At 41.8% G+C, this 23,044-nt stretch overlaps 1 protein-coding gene across 1 annotated transcript in view; it reads left to right on the plus strand.

Moving 5' to 3' along the window:
- Positions 1-23,044, plus strand: part of MED23 (mediator complex subunit 23) — a 46,231-nt gene that overhangs the window by 12,053 nt on the left and 11,134 nt on the right. The window contains exons 11-26 of the mRNA XM_050174877.3: positions 3,118-3,197; positions 5,092-5,263; positions 6,313-6,455; positions 7,306-7,480; positions 8,491-8,654; positions 11,539-11,736; positions 12,317-12,383; positions 12,888-12,941; positions 13,424-13,532; positions 18,159-18,230; positions 18,320-18,430; positions 18,529-18,588; positions 19,660-19,770; positions 20,318-20,420; positions 22,406-22,504; positions 22,896-23,033. Of these exons, the coding sequence (XP_050030834.1) occupies positions 3,118-3,197; positions 5,092-5,263; positions 6,313-6,455; positions 7,306-7,480; positions 8,491-8,654; positions 11,539-11,736; positions 12,317-12,383; positions 12,888-12,941; positions 13,424-13,532; positions 18,159-18,230; positions 18,320-18,430; positions 18,529-18,588; positions 19,660-19,770; positions 20,318-20,420; positions 22,406-22,504; positions 22,896-23,033 (1,856 nt within the window). The remainder of the gene's footprint in view (positions 1-3,117; positions 3,198-5,091; positions 5,264-6,312; positions 6,456-7,305; positions 7,481-8,490; positions 8,655-11,538; positions 11,737-12,316; positions 12,384-12,887; positions 12,942-13,423; positions 13,533-18,158; positions 18,231-18,319; positions 18,431-18,528; positions 18,589-19,659; positions 19,771-20,317; positions 20,421-22,405; positions 22,505-22,895; positions 23,034-23,044) is intronic.

Below are 23,044 nucleotides of genomic sequence, written 5' to 3' on the forward strand. Positions count from 1 at the left end.
GGCTGCGACGCCTTGGCACGAATGCACCTCGACGGAGCAGAGTGGGTGAAAGGGAACACCTGCTGCTGTGATAGCATGCCAGGTGTTGCGTAAGGGGAGAAGGCATCACCACGACGCAAGTCGCCTTCGCTCTCAGAAGCTTGTTATTTGCATGGTCCTTGTCCGCGCAAGCTCTCGTCTGCTCCTGCCTCGGTAAGGCAAAATCAAAACGCGCCAAGCATGTCAACACGCTTGCTTGCCCGCGAGGAATTCATAACTCGAAGGATCGCTCAGCAGCATTCAATTGGACATTAATGCTCTCACATTCACACCTGCTTAGGTGTTCTCAGATGTCTAAAGGTTGACTGTGGCAAACAGCCTAATTGTAGTCCTTCAGCTGGATTACTTGAATCTGAGGAAATTACTTGTACAATAAATTGAAATGCATAATTGGCAAATTGATGTGAACTCACTGATTAACTTATTAATTAATTACATTACGGTGCATATTGCAATTCATGAATTGTGGCTGGTGAGTTTGCAAGGCATATCCACTTGGAGTGAATACTGAGGATGGCACCTATTTTGAGAGATGTGTCGTCAAACATATGCTAAGAATGCATTGTTGTTCCAGTTACTTTTTCAGAAAAGAATGTTTTAGGCATTGAAGTTGTAGAGCAGCTGAAAAAACCAATGTATGTCATTTCCAACTTTGGGAATTAATATAAACTGTGTCATTCTGCAAACTAGTTCCAAGTGAGTGTGACTTATGAACTCACTGACTACAATTCGTAAATTGCAATATGTGCTGTAAAGGAATTAATGAAAAAGTTGATTAGTGATTTTTTGTTAACTGATAAAAGTTTGATCACGAAGTATTTCAATCAGTTTTTTGTTCGGTATTTACCGAAGACGATAGTTGCATACGAAGCTTTAACCTTCCAGTTGATTGCCCGCCAATTGAAGATATCTCAGTGACTGAAGAAGGTATTTTATCTCTCTTGTTAAATTTAAATACTAAGAAGTTGCCTGGAATGGATGGCATACCCACTGCTTTTCTCGTGAGATATGCTGAGTGGTGCTCAAAATATCTGTGCATTCTATTTAACAAGTCTTTATTGTGTGGAAAATTTCCGGGGGACTAGAAGTACACAAAGGTTACCCCCATACCCAAATCAGAAAACAGGTCGCTTATCACTTCATACAGACCGATTTCGTTGTTGCCCACATGTGCAAAAACTCTTGAGGATATTATATTTGAGCATATTTCCGCCTTCCTAAATGACAACAATATAATTGATTCCAGACAGCATGCGTTTCGGAAGGGACTGTCTACAACAACACAGCTACTTGAAACTATCCACAAACCCGTAGCAATTCTAGACACACAGGGCCAAATTGATATGATATTCATAAATTTTGAAAAAGAATTTGATCATGTGTCTCGTTCTAAACTACTTCTAAAGCTACAAACAATACGTAAAAGTAATTCACTGATTTCATTAATTTCTGCATATCTGTCGTTAAGGTGGCAAAGTGTGTTTGTCAACAGCATGCATTCTGGCTCAGCACTGGTTTGGTTGGGCATTCCACAGAGCTCGGTCCTTGAGCCCCTGTTCTTTCTAATCTTTTTCAATGGCTTAATAAAAGAGCTGAACTTGAAAATACGATTATCTGCAGATCACTGTATATTATATCAACAAGTTATTAGTGTAAATGACCAGGCCTGTTTGAATTCTTCACTAGCCAAGGTAAAAGCATGGTGTGCCACATGGCAAATGAATGTTAATGCAAAGAAAATGGTCGCTATGTCAGTAACACGAAAACAGCACCCCTTAAAATTTTTTTACAGTTTCAGTGGTAATGATCTATCTATAGTTAGCAGCAACAAATACTTAGGCCTCGTAATATCATCTGACTTTATATAGCACGAACGCATATCCTATATTACAAAAAAGCAATGCGCCAGCTTGGTTACTTGAGAAGGTCGCTACGACAGTCCACATAAGAAATCCGTCTTTTAGCGTACACAACGTATATTATACCAATACTTGAGTACGCCTCAATAGCATGAGACCCGTACACCCTGAAGAACGTTACACAATTAGAAATCATTCAAAGAAAATGTGTTAAATTCATATTTAACTGTTATTTCTGGCAAGTGTCTCCGACTATTCTTATTAGCAAAGCAAACATGGAGACATTAAAATTAAGGCAATACAGGGACCGTATGAAATACATGTATTTACTTTATCATGATATGCTGTGGATAGATAAGGATATATGTATTAGTTTTAGTTACTCGGTGTGTAGCACGATCTAATAATCTGAAAAAAATTAAAGGAATTTTTTTGCAGAACAGACGTATTTAAAAACTAGTTTTTTCCTCGAACGATAGGCGAGTCGGATGGGCTCACCGCCAGTACAATGGTATGCCTGACCATCCAGTCATTCTGCAACATGCTGAATAGCATTTAGGCGAAATAGTATTGTCTTTTGTGACATTATACGCAAGTCCTTTGTTCGCTTCCTTGTCATTCTTTGTAGATTTTTGCTGCTCAACTGCCCGAGCATCCGTGATGTCTTTCAGCATGCCAGTATGAATGCAATTCTTTTTCTACTCCTTGTTATCAATATCCCGTTGTTATCAATATGCTCTGTACAGCTTGTGTGGTTCAGGGAATATCTGTCTCCTACAATATTTTGAATTCTTGTAATGATTTATTTGTTGGAATGCTCTGTACAGCTCGTGCGTATCAAGGACTATCTGTCTAGTGCAATGTATTGAATTCTTGTAATGTTTTTTCTTGCTGTTCATATATTTTTTTTTGTTCATCTGTACACCGCACTGCCCACTCCTGCCCAAGGCCTAAGTCTAAGGCCGGCAGTATCTTGTAATTAAGTAAGTAAACAACTAACTTAAGTAAGCAAAAACTGATTGATTATGCATTTCAATTTCTCCTGTAGGTAATATCCACTTTAAGTAATCCAGCTCAATGACTAAAATTATGCCATCTGCCACAAGCGATCTTTAAAAAAATTCTGTATAATCTCAAGAAAGGACGCCCGGTATAGTAAGTGAATAAAATTGGTGACTAGTTAGTAAGAAGAGCGTTTGAAACCTTTGTCTTGCTGCAGGTACCTGCAACAACCCTTTGTGTCAAATACGACTCTCAGCTTTGGAAATGATTACTGGATCTCGCTTCTCTGCAATGCGTGTAAGTAAGATTCATTCATTCATGGGGGTTAGTGTTTCTAAGCAAGTCTGTCGCTATGAGGGAAGTCATGTAGCGTAGGCCTTGAGATTAATTTTGACCACCTTGGTTTCTTTACTGTGTACCTATGTGCGAGAAAGTTTTTTGCATTTCACCTCCATTAATATGAGGCCGCCGTGGCTGGGAGTCAAACCCACGACTTTGTGCTGACCAGCAGAAGCGCCATAGCCACTGTGCCACCACGGTGGGTGCACGTAAGTAATGGTACTGTCTGTGATGTCAGGTTATGCAGAGCAATCTTTCAGGGCTGCAGTGAAATTTGGATAGACAGAACATTGTCAGATGAAACTTTCAGCTACATACAACTGTTAGTGGAATTTTGGCCACTTTTTTACTGCTTGTCGTTACAGTATTGAGTGCCATCCTTTCCTACTACAAGGCCTTAAGCAGAAGCTTGTGCAAGTTAGCTTTTGACTCGAGACTTTGGATGCAACGTAATTTTCACTTCCTTAATTTTTAGACGACACTTAGATAATAGTTAGCAGTGAAATGCCTGCTTCTGAAGCGATATTTCACAGCCATAGACACATGTATTTATGATAAATTTTGTATGTGTTTCACATGCATATTCAAAACTGAGAGATGAATTTGTGCACTGAATGTGAAAATGGGGTTTTGTGTAAATAATAAAATGGAAGTTTGGGTGGTGTTGATGATACATTGTAGCCAGCTAGCATGCTAGAGACAAGGAAAGAAAGAATGGAGAGACATTTGTCTCTGTCTTTTCATCTATCTGTCCTTGGGTTTATTTGCACACTAGAGGTATGTTATTTGCACACAGTGTAAATAACATCACATGAAGAGGAAAATGTGTGAAAAGGATGCAATATAGAGGATCCTGTTGTCATGTTTGCAACTGGAGGAATGGAATGAACCACCCTCTGAAATCGTATCCATTAACAATAATGCAAAATTTTAAAGATCATTAGCTAATATTCTGTAGTAGGATGTATACGTCCAAACGATTGTTAGTTGATTTTATGCTATTTATATTACACTCTTTTGTTATGCTGTATTCAACGAACTCTCAGCTAGCATTGTATATTTAGCAAATAATGTGTATAATCTTGCATTTTACTTCAGCCCTGTGGTTTCATCTCCTCTCTCTTGTGTTGAAATGCCGTAAGGGTAAAATAAATAAAGTGTATCAGCTAGACCAACAGGTGTGTAACCCAGAGATAGTGAAAGCGCAGGAGTGCATGCCGGCAACTACAAGCCACAGGTAATAAGGCCAAGTACAGGAAACATTGCAGTTTTATACTGCACATTGAATTTCGATGGGGGCAAAATGCGAAAACACCCGTGTACTTAGATTTAGGTGCACGTTAAAGAACCCCATGTGGTCGAAATTTTCGGAGTCCTCCACTACGGCGTGCCTCATAATCAGAAAGTGGTTTTGGCACATTAAACTGCATAATTTTCTTTTTATACTGCACATTGAGTGCACAACATTGATGGACTCTTCACCCAAACGAATTAACAGAAAAATTCGAGTGTAATAGGAGAGGTTTGAGCACTTCGAGTGCAATCCGTGTCTTGCTGACAGGAAAGGCAGCTACGTTTTTCATTAAGTAGAAGTTCTAGAGCTCTGCGCATATGTTGCGTTTGTGTTCTGAGTGGAGGGGCTTGCTTTCTAATTCAATTGGTAGTTTGTGCCTATTTGTGTTGCCCTTGCCATTGCAGTGCAAGAAGTTTTGAGTCATGTTTAACTAAGGGAACCACTTTCAAGTTCTTGTTTGTGCTGAAACAATTGGCGAGCCTGGGAGAACAAGTTCACCCGTAACAATGACACATGGTGTTTGCATGTTGTGTAATGCTTGGCTGCGGTCTTTTGCAGACAGCACGAATCAGGAGTACTTTATACGCCCCATGGGCGTCCTGGCCGAGGCCATCCAATGTAGCCAACGCAACCAGGGCTCCATGTCGTCATCAAATTCCAACACGCCTAACCCAACACACCCGTTGGGCATGAATGTGCTCGATTCACTAACAGTTCACACCAAAATGAGGTGGGTATTCCCCTTGGAGCAGCTTCAACGTTGCTAGCTTACTTGATCAATTTTCAAACTCCTGCTTGGAGCATAGTTAAAACTTTACTACTTTCGGTATCCTGGCATGCCTGCAGGGCACATTTTGTAATATGCGCTATCATGTGACAGATTACAAGTAGTAGTTATGCGTGACGTAGGGTCTGAGATTGGAAGGGCATACAATCTTAAGGGTCCTTGTCATATGTGACTGTGCAATGTAGTCTATGGTGTAGTGCTCTCATAACAAAATGTCTGGCATGAGCTGTGTGGTAGTGCAAACTTTGCCTGCCAGTCATAGAAGGCACCGAAACGGGGTCACACATGGCATGCCAGTTGAACAACAGGCACAGTAAATATGGAAATCTTGGTTCACTTATGGTAATTCAACTACTGAGAGACAACAGTGCTTGGTTTTAATGCCCCAAAATCGAATGAAGCCATCCAAGACAGAAGCATCACTGAAAGTATAAACAAATATACAGAGCACACTTTCTCTTTATCTTAGGCGATCAGAAAGAAAATCGGGTGTGCATACATAAAGTTAGCGAGAACACTGCTATACAAGCTTGTCAAATCAGTAACCATTTCATGTTCTTAAATGACCTGCTTTATCAACACTTCATATTTCAAGCTGTAACTGCTGACTGGGCTGAAATGTACAGTGATGATTGTAGATAGTCACAGCAGCATTTGATTTAGTGTTGACTGATTTCGTTTCTAGTTTTTGCTACTGCTGAACTGATTACTCGTTATTCAAATAAATGCTTATCAACTATGCATTTGCTTCACGGTCTTTGAGCTTCTTTGAAACATAATTAACGGAGGACTTGAAACAAATTATGTGACAGGGCCAGCCATAAGTGTTCTGCTGTAAAGCACAATTATGAGGCAGTGAACAGCTTAAGATCTATAATTTAGCTACTGTGCCACCATTGGAGTACGACAAACTTTACAGCTTTGGTGAAAATTTTTTCTGTGGTTAGAATATAAGACATTGTTATTATTTCTTGCGTGTTCTGCCTTTTTAGCCTGATCCACAATGTGGTGACTCACGTGATGAAGATCTCGCAAGCAAAGTCGACAGTCTCCCTTGCGCCAGCACTCATAGAAACCTACAGTCGTCTGCTGGTGTACAGCGAGATCGAATCGCTTGGGATCAAGGGCTTCATCAGTGAGTGCAACACCAGTACTTGTGCTTTCTTATTTGATATAATGCACAAAGTTAAGTGTGCACATCGTGCATGAGTGGGCATCGTGTCCACGAGACTGGAAATCAGTGTTCAGAAGGCCGGGTCACTGTGCAGTGAGACATGTTCGCTCTAATGTCTTCGTGGTTCAATGAGTGTTAAAAGCTGACAGTTATGTTAACTGGCACAGATCAGGTAACCTTAGCATTAAGCGGAGTGCTACATATAATCCTTGAAAGCTCACATTTCAGTCCGAAATTACATTACTCGGTGAAATTTGAAGAGGTTAAAAATAAGTCTGAATAAGCTCAAGAACAAAAGCTCACTGTTTCTGTATGTCAAGCTCACGCAGAAACATTTAATAGTGCCTCGTTCATGCTTGATGGAAATGCGCCTGCCAGTCAGTTTCTACTAAATTGTGTGCGAGTGTGCTTCCATCTAAAGAAATTGGCTGAAGGCTTAGCTTGGTTAAGCCTGGAAGATTGCGAAAGCAATACCCTTGGCTGCGCCTTGGTTTAACTGATGGTGTGGACATGGTTGCCCTTTGTTAAACTTATGGCTATACATCATCCGACATAGCGCGAGGCAGCGCGCCGACCACTGAGAGGAGCCGAGCTGGGGCCCCCTCTCTCGGTCTGGGATGACGTCACACGGTCACGTGACGGGCAGCTGTGTAAGGAGGCGCCATGACCACCGATGGGCCGAAAGTGCGAGCAGTATTGCTTTCGCAATAAAAATCGTGTTCCATTTTCATTTGTATGTGTGTAGAAGTGTTTTGACTATGAGCTAACTTCCAGTGAGGCATTGACGCGCACGTGCACCTGATCTACGCAGATCACCTCCTGCCGACAGTGTTCCGTCAGCAGGCGTGGGGCATCCTGCACACGCTGCTGGAGATGTTCAGCTACCGGCTGCACCACATCCAGCCCCACTACCGTGTCCAGCTGCTGTCACATCTGCACAGCCTGGCTGCCGTGCCTCAGACCAATCAGACTCAGCTACACCTCTGGTGGGTCGCTTTGCACTGGTGCTTGTCCAGCTAACTGGTGGCTGACTCAAGTCAGCTTCATCTTTGTATTGAGTAGCACAAGGCAAATGCAAGAAGTTTGGCAAGTCAGCACCTTGTTTGTCGTATCTCCTTCTTGTGTCTGGGTTTGTCCTATACTACTCAATACAAAAGTAATGTACCAACATGCCCAAATTTCTACCATGTTCAAGTTCGTCATCTCTCAAGCAGAAATCGTGGAAGGTTTTCAGAGGCGAAAGTTAGTCTGAACAGCTTGTTGAAGCCTCTGAAACAACCTCACACAGTGGCAGCATACAGGAATATGAAAAAGAAAAGTGTGCGACTGCTCTATGATTAACATAGAAGGAGAAGACACATCCTGCTTTCACGAAAGATGTACAGCATTGATGATTGCATGTTCAATGTGAATTCTATAAGGAAACAGGAGATCTGATTTTGTTGAAATACCGTCTACCCTTGGGAGTAGAAGTCTAGAAACAACGGCATCAACAGAAAAATTTTGTTTCTTCAGGAACAGCTGAGGCAGTGTGCAATTGTCTCAACGTATTCCAATAGCCAAAAGGTGTGCATAGGCTATACTGCCTGGTTTCAGCCTGAATGCTTACATTGCAAAAAAAAAAAAGAAAGTGTTTCTAAGCAGCATCTGTGGTCTCGAGACTTTTGCCCTCAACTGCGCAACAGAGATAAAAAAAGGTGCAAGAAATCCAGTATGCATGCAGTAGCACAGCATCAGCTATGAAACCAGCGGAATCCTAACTTGATGTAAAGCAACAAAGTATTGTTTCAGTAATTTTACTGTAGTGTGAATTAACTGCTGGTATAATATAAATTGTTCGCATTATAAAATAGGATAAAGTTTAACGTTGAAGACTTTGTTGAAGTTTTAAAACATGCACTTGCATCCTTGCATAGTTGGCATATTGTTGCGATAGTGTTTAGTTGTCCACAGCCAATCACTGTGTCCCTATTTCCCCTTCACTTTCCATGCCCAGTGTCGAGAGCACTGCCCTCAAGCTGATCACCGGCCTTGGCAGCGCGGAGGTCCAGCCCCAGCTGTCTCGCTTCCAGACTGAGCCCAAGTCACTGCTCTCCTCCGAGTCGGAGGAACTGAACAAAGCACTCATTTTGACGCTCGCCAGGGCAATACATATCACTGGTGAGAAGGGGCATTGGGTCATAGTCCATATCTCCAGGTCCTTGCTGGTGTGGCGACTGCACCATGGTCAATGCAAGCTATACGAGGGTCGATCCAGAAATCCCATCAATTTTAGAAAGAGACAACATTGTTTATTCTCATAGAAATTTACATCATTGTAAAGATTAAACTTTGCTCTATTTTCTATCTAATCGCCATCTTTTCCTACGCATTTTTGTAGATGGTACTCCAATTTCTGTATCTCAATGTCGTAGAACTCTGCCACCAACCTGTTGAGGAAGCGTTTCACCTCTTCTTTGACTTCATCGTCGCTCCGGAAGCATTGGCCATTCAAATGTTCCTTTAACTTGGGGAACAAGTGATAATCACCAGGTGTGAGGTCTGGACTGTACGGTGGGTGGGACATGACAGTCCACCCAAAGTTTGTCAAAAGTTCCTAGGTTTGACGGGAGACGTGAGGTCGGATTATCGTGAAGCAGCATTACACCGGTTGCCAGCCGTCTTCGCTGGCGGTTCTCGATAGCTCGCCAGAGTTTTCTTAGTGTTTCACAATAACTGTTTGAGTTGATTGTTGTCCTACGTTCCATGAAATCTATTGGCAGTATCCACTTACGATCCCAAAAAATACTGGCCATGACTTTGCCAGCAGGAGGAGTTTGTTTGAACTTCTTTGCAACTGGTGACTCTGGGTGATGCCACTGTTTATATTTTTGTTTCATTTTGGGAGTGAAATGAAACACCCACATTTTGTCTCCTGTAACAATGGAGTACCACAATCCTTCCTTATCTTCTTGACACTTTTGAAGAAACTGGCGAGCACAGTCAAGGCGTTTCTCCTTGTGGTTTGATGTCAATAGCTGAGTACCCGTCGAGCACAACACTTGTGATGCCCCAATTTTTTCAGCCAGAGCTGTACTGTAAGAACTCCCAGGAATCTGAGCAACAAGTTCACGGATGGCGATCCTCCAGTTTTGAAGCACTTCTCATTGGACTATCTCGGTAACCACCTCCAAAACTGACAGTCTTTCACTCCATTCTTCATCGTGGACTTCCTTCCGACCGGCACTAAACTTTCTGCACCACTTTCGGACATGTTGAACGGACATACACTTGTTGCCATACACCTCTGTCAACTGACGATGAATATCCACGGGTGGAGTCCATTTGGCATGCAACAAAGCGAATTACGGAACGAATCTCGCACTTGGCCGGATCAACAATGGGAACCTCCATATCGTACGGCTGCTGAGCCGAAAATGAGCGGCGCAGCGAAGCGCGGCCAGCGGGAATTGAGAGCGGGAGAACAGCCGTGCGCAGCAGTGTTGCCGGATTTCGCCTCGCACCTTCCCATGTGACTGAAGCTCCTTGGGAACCTTATTTCTGGATCAACCCTCATATATATACAGGGTGTCCCAACTAACTTTAGCCAGAGTTTAAAAATATGCGAGTGCCACGTAGCTGGACATAATCAAGGTAATGTTGTTCGCCGTCGCTTGGAGATATTCATATTATTGTTTTTCAATTTGCCTATTTAGGTAGTTAGTCTTAATTAATTAATCAACTTCTCAAATATTATAATTAGATTAAAAGTGTCAATGAGAAAATTGTAGAGCAACATGCAAAACTCCTGATACAGCTTTCTGTTGCTCAATACGTGCAACATAAGAGCGCTTTTCCGAGCATGAAAGAAGCCTGTGAATACACGCAAAGTGCCTTGAGCGGCCAGTCGTGCGGCAATCTTGTGTACCTTTGTGGGCTTCTTTCACCCTCGAAAAAACACTTTTATGTAGCACGTATTGAGCAACAAAAAGCTGTATCAGGAGTTTTGCATGTCGCTCTACAATTTTCTCATTGACACTTTCCATCTAATTATAATATTTGAGAAGTTGATTAATTAATTACGACCAATTACATAATTAGCAAATTGAAAAAAATTATTTGAGTATCTTCAAGCAACGGCAAACAACATTACCTTGATTATGTCCAGCTACGTGGCATTCGCATATTTTTAAACTCTGGCTAAAGTTAGCTGGACACCCTGTATGCAGCACAAGCAGACCAAGTCGGAGCGAGAAACGAGACTAAAAGGCACATTGTGCCCAGTCCAGTCTCGTTCTTTGCTCTTTCTCTGCCTGCTCATGTTGTGCATACTTGCCCTGTCACGCCAACTAGCCCAAATAAACATGTTACCATGGTCAAGCAGTCACGACTGTCACAGCAGCAATGACATACTACTATGTCAATCTGCGTGGGCTTGTGCTTGTAGCAGCCTGGCACATGCAGACGGGGCCAAAATAAATCTAGTTTTCATTTGGGCCTGGCAGCTATTGTTTACTCTCTGCTCTGTCCAAGGCCTTACTCTGCCATTATCTGTACTCGCGGAAAACTTTCTGCGGCGGTGAAGAGAAAATCACAGGGGCAGAGCTTCTGCACAGGTGTTACTGTACCAAGTGTCCTGCATAGCTTGAGAACGCTTTTGGTTCCTCGCCGAAGATGCTGAATAAAGAATAGCTGCCACGTGTGCTTCCACGTGTGGAACCAACATAGCTTGCACATTTGCCGAAACGTGGAAGAGCAAAGCAGAAAAATAAGTCATATTTGACACTCAATGGTGTACCTTGTCTTATTTTGATGTTGTAAAAATGTTTATTTCTTGCCGCTGCTGGAGCCCTGTTCTAATTTTTCGTATATCTCACCAACGATGTACGCTTGCTTGTAAATACTCACTTTTGTCGTATTTATTATGTCATGTGTTCTGATTATTTGTTTTCTCTGAGGAAGTGCATACCGCATATTTTTGTTCATTATATTTTTCGCAGACGGCCATTTCAGGGTGTTGCTGTCTATAAATGAATGCCCCTCCCTTCTTGCTTGCTGCGCTCAGGGTCCGAGAGTCTGTCCATGGTGTGGTGCAAGGAGCTTTTAACGACAGCGATGCAGCACACACCGCACAGCTGGTCGAGCCTGACGCTGCTTAGCTTCCCCCAGAGCCTGGCCGAGTTCTTCCAGCAGCACCAAGCACAGCGGGAGAACAAGGCCCAGCTCAAGCGCTCTGTTGAGGAGGAGTACCGCAAGTGGAAGAGTATGGCTACCTTTTGATGTCGCTGCAAGGCCTGTGCTGTCCTTTACATGTAGTGTTTCATTCAGAACAGTGCGGCCAGAAGTTTCGTTTGTGTGACAAGTTGGACGAAGGTGCTTGTGGTGTAAAAATAAGGCGAAAACTGGCTTCTGGTCAACCATTTTTTCTTTATTTAGGTGAAGGGCAAGTTGCACTTGAGACTACTTGCCGTATATTGAAATTAAAGCCCTTGACTCCTTAAGGGATTTTAGTCACCTGAACTCGTCATGAGTGAGTGTCCCTTTTTCACTTATGACAAGCCCTCCTGACAAGGTAGATGACAGTGGAAATTCGGTCATCATTACTTTTACTGTATTAGGCTTCCCACAACATTTTAGACACATTTCTGTCTTCTAACCATGGTAAAGGCGTATCACATAAAAAAAATTATCCACTATTTCTGAAAAAAAGAAAATCCCTTGAAGGAGTTAAAGAAGAAAAACTTAAAGTAGCTTTATTTCATGGTTGGCATACGTAAACTAGCTTTGAACATGCAACTGTTTGATTTTTCATGAAGAAAGTGGTGCCTCTTGTGTTTTTCCAGCGATGAGCAATGAGAACGACATCATTGCTCACTTTTCTCAGCAGGGGACGCCACATCTATTCCTGTGGTAAGATGCTTGTCCTTCATTTTTCTGTCATTAGAAACGTTATAGGTGACATATCTGACATAGAACCTGTGACTTTCTGGACCTTTGAGTGGACATTCTAAAGTTTGGTCTGATTGTTTACTTCAGCCAGTGGCTTACCATAAAGTGAGAGTAGGTGCCTTGATAAAATGAAAAGCTCCTGCTCTATGTGACTAATTCAACAGCACACCAATGTTTCTGAGAGATCGTGCATAATTTACAGTGTTGCATTGTATTCTTGCACTTGAAATCCAAACAAGACAGAAGCTCACAGAAAGATAGAGGATTGGAGTGATGAGCAGTAGTCGAGCAAGGAACATCGCTGGAGCGAATGTTGTGGCAAAGGCTCAAATACAAGTCCCCTAGTTGAAGCATTGGCTCCAGCGACATTCCTTGTTCTACTGCTCATGAATTCTTGCGTTTTATGTCTTTCATCACATTAAAATGTTGCAGTGCCATGTTGTTCTCACTGTCGTTTATTTTCAGCCTTCTGTGGAAGATGTTGTTGGAAAATGACCGCATCAGCCCCCTGGCTTACAAGTGAGTAACTTTATGAGGTGATCTTGCCACGATAATGTGAAGCAAGTGAAGGGTTAATGGTTAAGGAGCTCTGACTCGGCAGTAACTCCTTCGTTGACACTCTCTTATCCCGAATTCTGACCAAAAGTATCCAATTCTTTTACTCATGAATAATTTATGAAAGGCAATGTAGTCAATGTCTTAGGTGCTTAGTAATACAAAATGTCAACCGTTTATTGCAAAACTAAAGCTTACATTGTACAAAAGAATTGCAAGAAAGTGAGAAGTATCCTCGATGAGCAAATGAAGTTGCAATAAACTGAAAAGTATTGCGGAAGAGCTGAGCTCGTCGTCCTTGGCTGTTTTTACCAGAAATGTGCGGACGAACCTAGTTCATTCATGGCACTGACCTAGTACCCCTCAGAAAAAGGCAGACTCTTTAGAATCTGCATATTGTATCTTGATTTACTTCATCATTTTCTATTGTCTCCTCATTTTTCCAGGATTTTGGACAGGATTGGCGCTCGTGCCCTATCCTCACATCTGAGAACATTTGCAGACTTTCTGGTGTTTGAAGTATCCAATTCAGTTGGAGGGCAGCACGTTAACAAGGTAAAAAAAAAAGCAATTTTGAATTGAGTAAGTGCTGTTGTATGATTTGACAGTTCCTGGGATTTATGGCATCAGTTGATTTTCACACAATGTTCCATTTGCTACAACATTGCACCAGCCAAGACATTCATCGCTGGATGCTAGATTCCAAATCTTCTTTTTTATATTTGAGACTTAATTCACACGTCCAACAAGGATACCACCTGAGGCATTTCAGAATGTGGTTACATGGCAAAACATTCAGGTTTGATTTTGGTGCATGTACACAGTAATATTGTCATGTATAGAAAGACACAGACAAAAGAAACCACAGTTAAAGCTTGATATATTGAACTTCAATATAACGAAATTCTCAATGTAACAAAATACTATTTAACTTTTTATAACGTCTTGTCCACAGAACACCATGTAGTTCCACTCTAGTGTGTTAATACACGATTCACAACACATCATTTCACTGCCACCGCAAAGGAATACCGAGACAATAAATGGAAACTTCTGCAGACGTAGATGGTCAAATGATTGAACTACAAACGGCTGCTTGCGAACTTGCTTGCCTCTCAAATCATTTGTCGAAAAGCAACCAAGAGCAACTACCGAAGCGGAGCAGCGTCGTGTTCCATATATAGTGCAAGTACGATAAGCTCCTATCGCACCCCGTGGACTGTGTGCTTTAGGTGCAAGTGAAAGCGTGCAACGATAAGCTGACAAGAAGGGTGGTTTTATAAGCACTGTCTTCCCACACAAGCAAGGGGAAAGGGGGGAGCGGAGCAAGCTTATAGTAACAAAATCAAGCTTACGTGAGGGGGGGCAGAGCAGGTTCGTGTGCATCTTCTTTTCTAGCGTGGACGCGGCCGCACATGGCAGTCAGCATGACTTAGCGCATACACAGCCCACGCATCCTGTTTTAGAGGTAATCTGCCACATGTGCGAAGTGTGGGTGTACTGAGATGGCATGGCATCATGTGCACTGTCCTCCCATACGTTTAGTACTGGAGGTTACATAATCTCAAACTTCGGAGACGCGTTGAAGCAAGAGGCAGACGAAGCATTCACTCCCTGCTGCCGATGCTTTTCGTGATAGCGTCATCCCACTTCAGACACTGCTATCAGTCGCGGTAGCAGAGTTCATGCGAAAGTGTGGCTGGCCTCGTTTTGTACCACCAATGTGATGACGTGACATGGAACCGTATCATTCATCACTGACTCCCTAATTCAACAAAATGACATTTTTTTCTCATTCAGGTTTGCTTTTTCTAATTGCCTGATAATTGAGAAAATTTCGCACCTTCTTCCGTGTAAGAAAAATCCATCAGGGACTGTACTTATTTGCATAAAAGGTCAAATTTCAATATAGTGAAGCAAATTGCCGATTTTACCAACTTCGTTATACAGTTAAACCTTGATATAACGAAGTCGATAAAATCTGGTAAAGTCGGTATATTGAGTTCGTTTTATCTAGGTTTTACTGTATTTATACTGTAGCCAGAGAGCAAGATGGACACTCGCTTGCACTGAGAGCCTAATCACTTGTCATTTTCCTGTGGCAACTTGTCTTTTCAGCATCTGCCAATAGTATTTTACTACTACCCTCTGGCAGCAAAAGCGCCGTCTTGGCACTGGTAAAGGGCTACTCCGGCATTTTTTTAACCATATTAAAATATTGTAACTTTCAATTGGCATTGACAGTCCTGTCACAGGTAGGGTGGTTCAATTTGCTTAGAAACTCTGCAATAATTTAAAAAAGAACAATTGACGAGGTGCCAAAAATGGGTAGCTGCATTGTGTGACGTCTACGATGAGTCGATAATGCCAGATCCTATGCTGACATAATTAAATATGCAGAACACATGCTAAACATGCTGTACACGTGGTACTAAAGCCAAAAAGGTGAAGCTGGCGATGTCTGCTGACGACATGGGGAGCTTTTCCAGCTCTTTCGAACCAGACAGCAGCGATTTCATTGATGATATAAGCACTGAAGGATCACTGTTTGCCTTTGACCCGCCGCCACGCGAGGCAGCTGATGTGCCCCAAGCTCAACGCATTGTGCTGCGGCAAGATGAAGAGATGCTCCAGTTATCATGTCTCTTCGAATGATTATTGTCGGACATCATCTCGTAAAAGAAGAAGCCAGCTTGATTGTTTCTGGGTGAGGTGGCAGTGTAGCTTTTGATGCCACAAACACAGGATAACCAGTAAAAAAGTCATACATTTGTGGGCATGAGTCGGGAACATGCAGCCAATCTTTAAAATTCATTTTCTGGGAAACTAAATGATGTGCAATGATATCATTTGCCACAGATGATCAGAGTGCAAATGATATGATTGCAAAAGAGAACATATATTCAAAGTTTTATTAAGGTCATCTGAAACTGAAAAATCGCCGGTGTTGCCCTTTAAATATCTAAGGTGCATGGAGAGTTGTAGGGCTTGAGCTTAGCGACGGGGACAACGTCACTGGTTGACACAGCAGAAAACATAATGGCTAGAATAATTTCATAGGTGATATCGGTCATTTGGCGGAGCACGTGGTACGGGCCTGTGTAACAGGAGAGTAGTTTCTCACAAAGGCAAACTTTATGGGATGGTGACCAAAGCAACATGAAGGTGCTGGGTGAAAAATGGACATCACGACGACAGTGGCCTAATATTAAACGATGACGGAGATCATAACAGCACTTCTGATTCTCTTGCAACACTTGCAGACGAGCATGTGCGAGTTATTGAGCATGGTCAGCATGAGCGATGGAATCATGGGCATAATAGCTAGTTGAAGCTGTGGTGGACGAAAGCACAGTGTCTAACAGTAGCATTGGTTCTTGGCATACAAGAGATAGAGCGGGGAATAGTCGGCAGTTTTGAGACAAGGAGAGTTGTAAGTGAAGACAATGCAAGGTACAGCACGTCTGAGTCGTGGTGGTTGGCCGAAATGTATTTCGATAACATGTCTGTAAGGGTTCGGTTCAAACGCTCAGTGAGGACGTTTGTTAGTGGATGGTAGGAACTGGTAAGTTTATACTGTATAGAACAGACACGCATTATGTCACCAATGACATTGGACAAAAGCATACGGCCATGGTCTGTAAGTATTCGATGTGGAGCGCCATGCATCAGAATGATATTGTGTCCACTGCGACAGCAACCCACTTGTTCCCCGATGTATATTCTGGGAAGGGGCTGAGAATTTCTAAGCCGACAATATACAATAATACATAGGCTTAGAATATGCATTTATTTCTAAGACATAACAAGCATAGCAACATGTACATAACATAATATATGTCAGGTAGACACAGTACAAACCAGTGGAAGTAAAAAAAAGGATGGCAAAAAAAAACTTATATGTGTTTGTTAACACACTTGTGAGTCAAGCAAAATAGAAGGTGACAGGATAAATTAGTAACGCAGTCACAGGTAGCTGATATAGTCGAAATAGGGAGGAAAAGTATGTGGAGTTGGGCAGGTCATGAAAGCCGTAGAAGAGATACGAGTGGCCTGTTGTAGTAACAGTGATTGCCAAGGGAACAGAAGTGCATTGAGGATTGCAGAGGATCAGGTGGTATGATGATAAGATAATTTAGAGGCATAGAGTCAGCTGACGCAAAACAAGAATAATCGCAGGTTGCGGGGAGATACCCTTTATTTGTAATTTATAGATGGATGATGATAATAACAAGTTTGCCATATGGCATTTGTCATTGCAGTGTCTTATAGTCACATTTTGTCTATTTTGGCTTGAAACATTGTTTATGGTTATCTGCAATTACGGCTCAAGCACAATGTAAGGAGCATAGATATAATGAACTATTGAATATAACAAAGCAAATATAAAAATATTTGTTGTTGATATCAGCATATTACAAATATCAGGTACCCATAATGAAAGTATATTTTCATGTCAGATGTGACTTGTTTATATAATAAACGAGAAGAAAGGGGGTTAACCGAGGGGCCCGATTTTTATTAGTCATATCATAAGAAGCCAACAAACACTGACACCAAGGACAACATAGGGGAAATTACTTGTGCTTAATAAATGAATTAAAGAAACAATGAATTAATGGAAATTAAAGTGGATGAAGAAACAACTTGCCGCAGGTGGGAACCGAACCGAGCCCCTTTTTTCTTGTTTATTACATAACGAGGGTCACGAATCCGGCAACATTGATGCCTTCAGGTAGCATGTGCGGGTTTATTGAACAGTTGCCTTCACCCAAAAAGAGCACGTTCTCGTGACGCCTGCGGCAAAAAGGACGTTCCACGTCCGCCGCCAAGGTCTGCGAGTGGTGGCACTGGCTAACACTCCCAGGGTTCTACTAGGACCAAATACCCAAGAAAGTGGATGGAGAAACCACGCCGCGGTAACTCAATTGGTAGAGCATCGCACGCGAAATGCGAAGGTTGTGGGTTCGGTTCCCACCTGCGGCAAGTTGTTTTTTCATCCACTTTAATTTACATTAATTCATTGTTTCTTTAATTCATTTATTAAGCACAAGTAATTTCCCCTATGTTGTCCTTGGTGTCAGTGTTTGTTGGCTTCTTATGATTTGGTTATATAATGAGGTTCAGTTATAACATAATGGGTATGGGCAGTATTAACAAAATGCCTTTTCTGCATTGCAGTGCATTGATGCCCTCAATGACCTGATTTGGAAGTACCATGTTATCTCACTGGACAGACTAATCCTTTGCCTGGTTGGTATAATACAGTCCATTATACATAACTGTTTTTTCTAGTCTTTTGGTTATGCCATTTTGATGCACTGGCTGTTGGCTTAATGCAGGCACTTCGTAGCTTTGAAGGCAACGAAATCCAGGTGTGCTTTTTCATCATACAAATGCTGCTAATCCGGCCATCAGAGTTCAAGAACCGAATTCTGGATTTTGTCAAGGATGTAAGTGCCTCTATAAGTATAGGGTGGCTTTGATCGCTGTCTCGGGCAGCTCAGGAAATTGTCAAATATATTTTACTTTTGTTATCGTTCTCTCTCAGAATTCCCCGGAACATTGGAGGCAGACAGACTGGCATGAGAAACACTTGGCATTTCACAGGGTATGTTTGGGTCAACATATCTTTGCATCTACGTGAGAAATTAGGTAAAATGGCTGACAGCCTTTTTGTTTAAAGGTGGTTTTCTTCATAAATTATTTAGCAGTGTGTATTTTCATTGATAGTAACTATCTCCAAATGAAAATGTTGGCATTGACATAAATAAAAGAAAGAATGAAGAGCAGGAAAAGAAAAAGGATACAAGTCCTGTCTGCATTGCTTGGATACAGGTTTAGATAGTATGTTCCACCTCTCCATGACCCTATCTTCTGTTCATACCTTTCTTGGAGGATTTGTTCGTCAGGTTGGAAATTGTTTTTCTAGTACATGCAAAATTATTGAATTTGAAGCTGGACATTGGCAAGCCCTTCTAGTACACATTAATTGACCTTCATTGTGGAATGACTGCAGGCGATAATATGCCAGTATGAAAGTGTGAATGAGAGAAACAAAGTAGAGTGCTCTTTAATCATAGTTACCTGAATATGCAATACTGTATACTGTGTGTTACTGTATACTGTGTGATTGCACCATAACTGGAGGGTAAATGTGTCATAGTTGAAATGCCTGTGAATGAATCACACCAACGTCACTCACATAGTGAATGTGGAAAGGGAAAAATGCCTTCTGCTTTATTCTCTTGTGCTTGCATTTCAATCAAACATGACAATACCTACTTAGGCTACACGCTGAAATGTTAAATTAAAAATGCATCACTTTCAGTATGCCCTTGTTGGCTGATGCAGCAAGGAACAATGTGATGAAAAAGAAAAAAAAATTTGTTAATGCATCTATCAGTGTTACTTACATGTAACGCTGTTGATTGCACTGATGCTATAGACAAGTACTTTGTAATTTGAAGTGCACTGTACATAATTTGCCACATCATTTGAGGTGTTATGGGTTTGTAATGTGCTTGACTTTTGTATGGGCTGCATCCTGCCAGATTTCTTGCAAAAAGAAAGGCGGTGGGGAGGAGGCGTTGCATGGATAAATGCTGTATATCCACCACCATTTCGTAGCACAGCTCTCTGTTGAACGAAGGCAGTTGTAAAAACAAATGCACATTTGCAGAAATACCCAGAGAAGTTCTACTTTGAGGGCCTGCAGGACCTGAGTGGACAGAGCCAACAGCACACCTACCTGCCCGTCTACTTTGGCAACATCTGTCTACGTTTCATTCCGGTAGGCATACAACCCGCATATTAGAAGAAAAAAGTTAAGCTGAGCATGCCACGTAATGTGTAGATCAGGGGTGATATTCTATGGTGATCTCTTTTGGAGGTAGTTTCATGTTCACAAGATTTTACGTGACTATTGCCGCATGCGTAAGTTTCTAAAGTGACAGTGTCCTTGGCACAAAGCGAGGCTTGCTGTCTTGACACAGAGCCAGGAACTATGATGCCTGGCGATGCCTTCACATTTGGTGCATGTCACATTATGTCTCGGAAAAAGTGAGACAGTCTTCCACAGGTAACAAGCTGTCTAGTACAAGAGTAACAGAACATGTGCTTAAACAAGAAAAACTAATTCGAAGGCAGAAGAGGAATATATTTAAGGAGTAGGTAATGTCTACTTGGTTCATACACTACAGGGGAATTGGAGATCTCTCGGAGAAGCCCTTGTCCCTGGCAATGGACATAAATTTGTCTCGCGATGATGATGAAAAAGCAGAACATGTTACAGACAATTAAATGCCAATTCTCTCTTATCCACACCTTGCCCATATTAGGTGATGGACATTGTCATCCACCGTTTCCTAGAGCTGTACCCGGTGGCCACACTCTCGGTCGAGTCTGTTCTTGACCACCTGGGCTGTTTGTACAAGTTTCACGGTGAGCACATTATCTTTCTTATCATGATTGCATTGTCTTGGAGACATTGATTGATGGTGTGGAAATTGGTTCAGTAGCATCTTCTGCGGCCTCTATGCTATGAGTGGATGTAGTCATCTCGTACTTTTGCTGTGTATTGTTGGCATTAGGCGCCATTAGGTAAGAGCACATTGACAAACTCTTAAAATTTTTTTTCCAATTTTCTTGTTTTGACAATTTTTTTTCATGTCACATAATGTTATCATTGAAAAAAATATTAATTTTATGATCTATCGGAAGGGGCGTGCGAATATTTGAAACTTTCAAATAACGAAACAAATAGTGCTCTATTAGATTCGGTCTTCGAATTCAATAATCACTAATTCGTAAATGCGAATATTTTTCTAATACATTTAGAATATTTCAGAACGTCAACTGCACCTAAATACATATAAAATTGTAGCAAAGGTACAGTAAGTTTTCACCCCAATTGGCACAGTGTAGACAAAAAACAGGAGAACTTGTGCAGTGAAACAGGCTGTGCCACTTAGGTAGCCATACAATACAGACTCTACAGCGATCATTCGCGCTCTCTGAAGAGCCCTGTACGTACATGCAAGAAACCGCTTATTTGCTCCTAATGGACCTTTGTGCTTTTAGTAAACAACGCTTCATAACATACTATGCAATGACAGAAGCTTGTTAACTTTAAGATTACTGGGTTGTGAACACTGTTAATTGTGATAACGGCTTTTAATTATTTGAAAACTATTATAAATGTATTCGAGATTTGATTTGATTTGCTTCTGGCACTATTCGATTCGTATTTGATTCGGTTTCAAAAATCACTATTCACCCACCACTTAAAAAAAAAGAAAGGACATTCAGCAAGGCGTGAGCTGAGACTTTTCGTCAAAGCGCATAAATATCTTCAACAATATTCTCTACACTAGTGACAACAAAAGAAATGTCAACAATAAAATGATACGCATGAGTGTTCAAAGCCAGCAGTTATCATTTGCAACGAGCCGAAATTCATGACTCACTACTGCAGGCCAAAGCAAAGCAAAGTGCAGCATGAATGAGTAGAATTCCTCCTTGGCAATATAGTACGAACTGGCAGGATGAGTGCAACTCGGTCTTGGGGGTAAAAAGGTTAAGGGCAGTTGGCAACATACTAATTAATGTACTGTGCCTAAGCACCTCTTCACAAGCATGAGCACTTACTCTCACAGCTCTTCTTTATTTATGGCTCTGTTCAGGAATTTGACTAAGTTAATCTTACGTCACAGTTTCACGTGCACTTTCAAGGCTATTGAAATCAAATGTCATTGAATTCCGCAAGCCCCATTGGCTCCTTGCCGTAAGCTCACACAAAAGTGCCGACGGGTAAATTTCAATGGACTTTGGCTTCAATGGTCATACAAAGCAAGCATGTGACTACGGTATTACTTTAATGAGGTCTTGCTGCTGTAACTCCTTGGCTGGCTTCTTAAACACACAACTTTTAATGTGTTAGCATTAAGACTATAAAAGTGGAAAAAAGTGTATGTGTGTGAAGTGTATGAAGCCAGTCCGATGTGTGTGAAGCAGGTCACGTTGTAGACATAGAGAGGGGATGGGAGAGCTTAGAAGAGTGTGGGTAGTCTGGAAGCCAATACGAGCTAGGAAGGAGGGAGAGGGAGCAGCAGAGCTGCAAATGGGTGCTTGAGAGAGGGAGAAGGCGGAGGCGCTGAAGCGCCGTCGCCTCAGTCCACTTCGGACCACTGTCAGAGTCAGGACATGTGCTGAGTGAGCTAAAATCATCTGCGAAGCAAGAGAGGCGTGACATAATCCTAAAGCATTTCTCCCGCATTTACCGCTAAACCTCCACTGACATTTTTGTTGACGTCATGGTCTCTGTTGCAGCCAAATGCTAACCTCATGCGAATTTCATGTGCACACAAGCTGTTTTTTTCCCTCATCATCCATAGTAACTGGTATTAACTAGTCGCTTGTCATTTCAGACCGGCCATTGACGTACCTTTACAACACTCTCCACTACTACGAGCAGAAATTGAAGGACAGGCCTCCCCTGAAGAAGAAACTGGTGTCTGCCATCACTGGTATGGTTTACAGTGATAGAACAGCTTGATGTTGGGCTAATTGGTAAAACTTAATTAGAAAGTTATTGTACTGCTGGGACTTGCACAGACAATAAAATGCCACCTATGTACACAAGGGACACATACAAATGCATACATTGTGTTTCTATGGTGTTGACACCAAATGAACTTTGAAGGTATTAGTTCCACACAGTATGGAAGTGTTGCGATCCTTGTGTGCCACAGTATAAAATTTTTCAGAAAATGCACAATATCTCCATTTGCAGTCCCTTATTTATTTATTTTTTTTCCTTCATTTTTCCGAGAAAGCCTTGCAAAATAATCGCGTTATGTGCTTGAATCCGCATTACCAGGCACACGTGAATGCATATTGCTTTGTTCTTCCTTTCAGGGTCACTCAAAGACATCCGTTCAGGTAACTGGGCTCTGAGCGAAGCTTACCTCAGCTACCTACAGCGCCCAGCAGAGGACATTTCCTGGATACCGGACCTCGATTATTATATCGGTCTTGTGGGGAGAATGGCTGACAGTATCCTTTCA

This window comes from Dermacentor andersoni, chromosome 9, assembly GCF_023375885.2.
Source record: "Dermacentor andersoni chromosome 9, qqDerAnde1_hic_scaffold, whole genome shotgun sequence".
NCBI classification, from domain to species: domain Eukaryota; kingdom Metazoa; phylum Arthropoda; class Arachnida; order Ixodida; family Ixodidae; genus Dermacentor; species Dermacentor andersoni.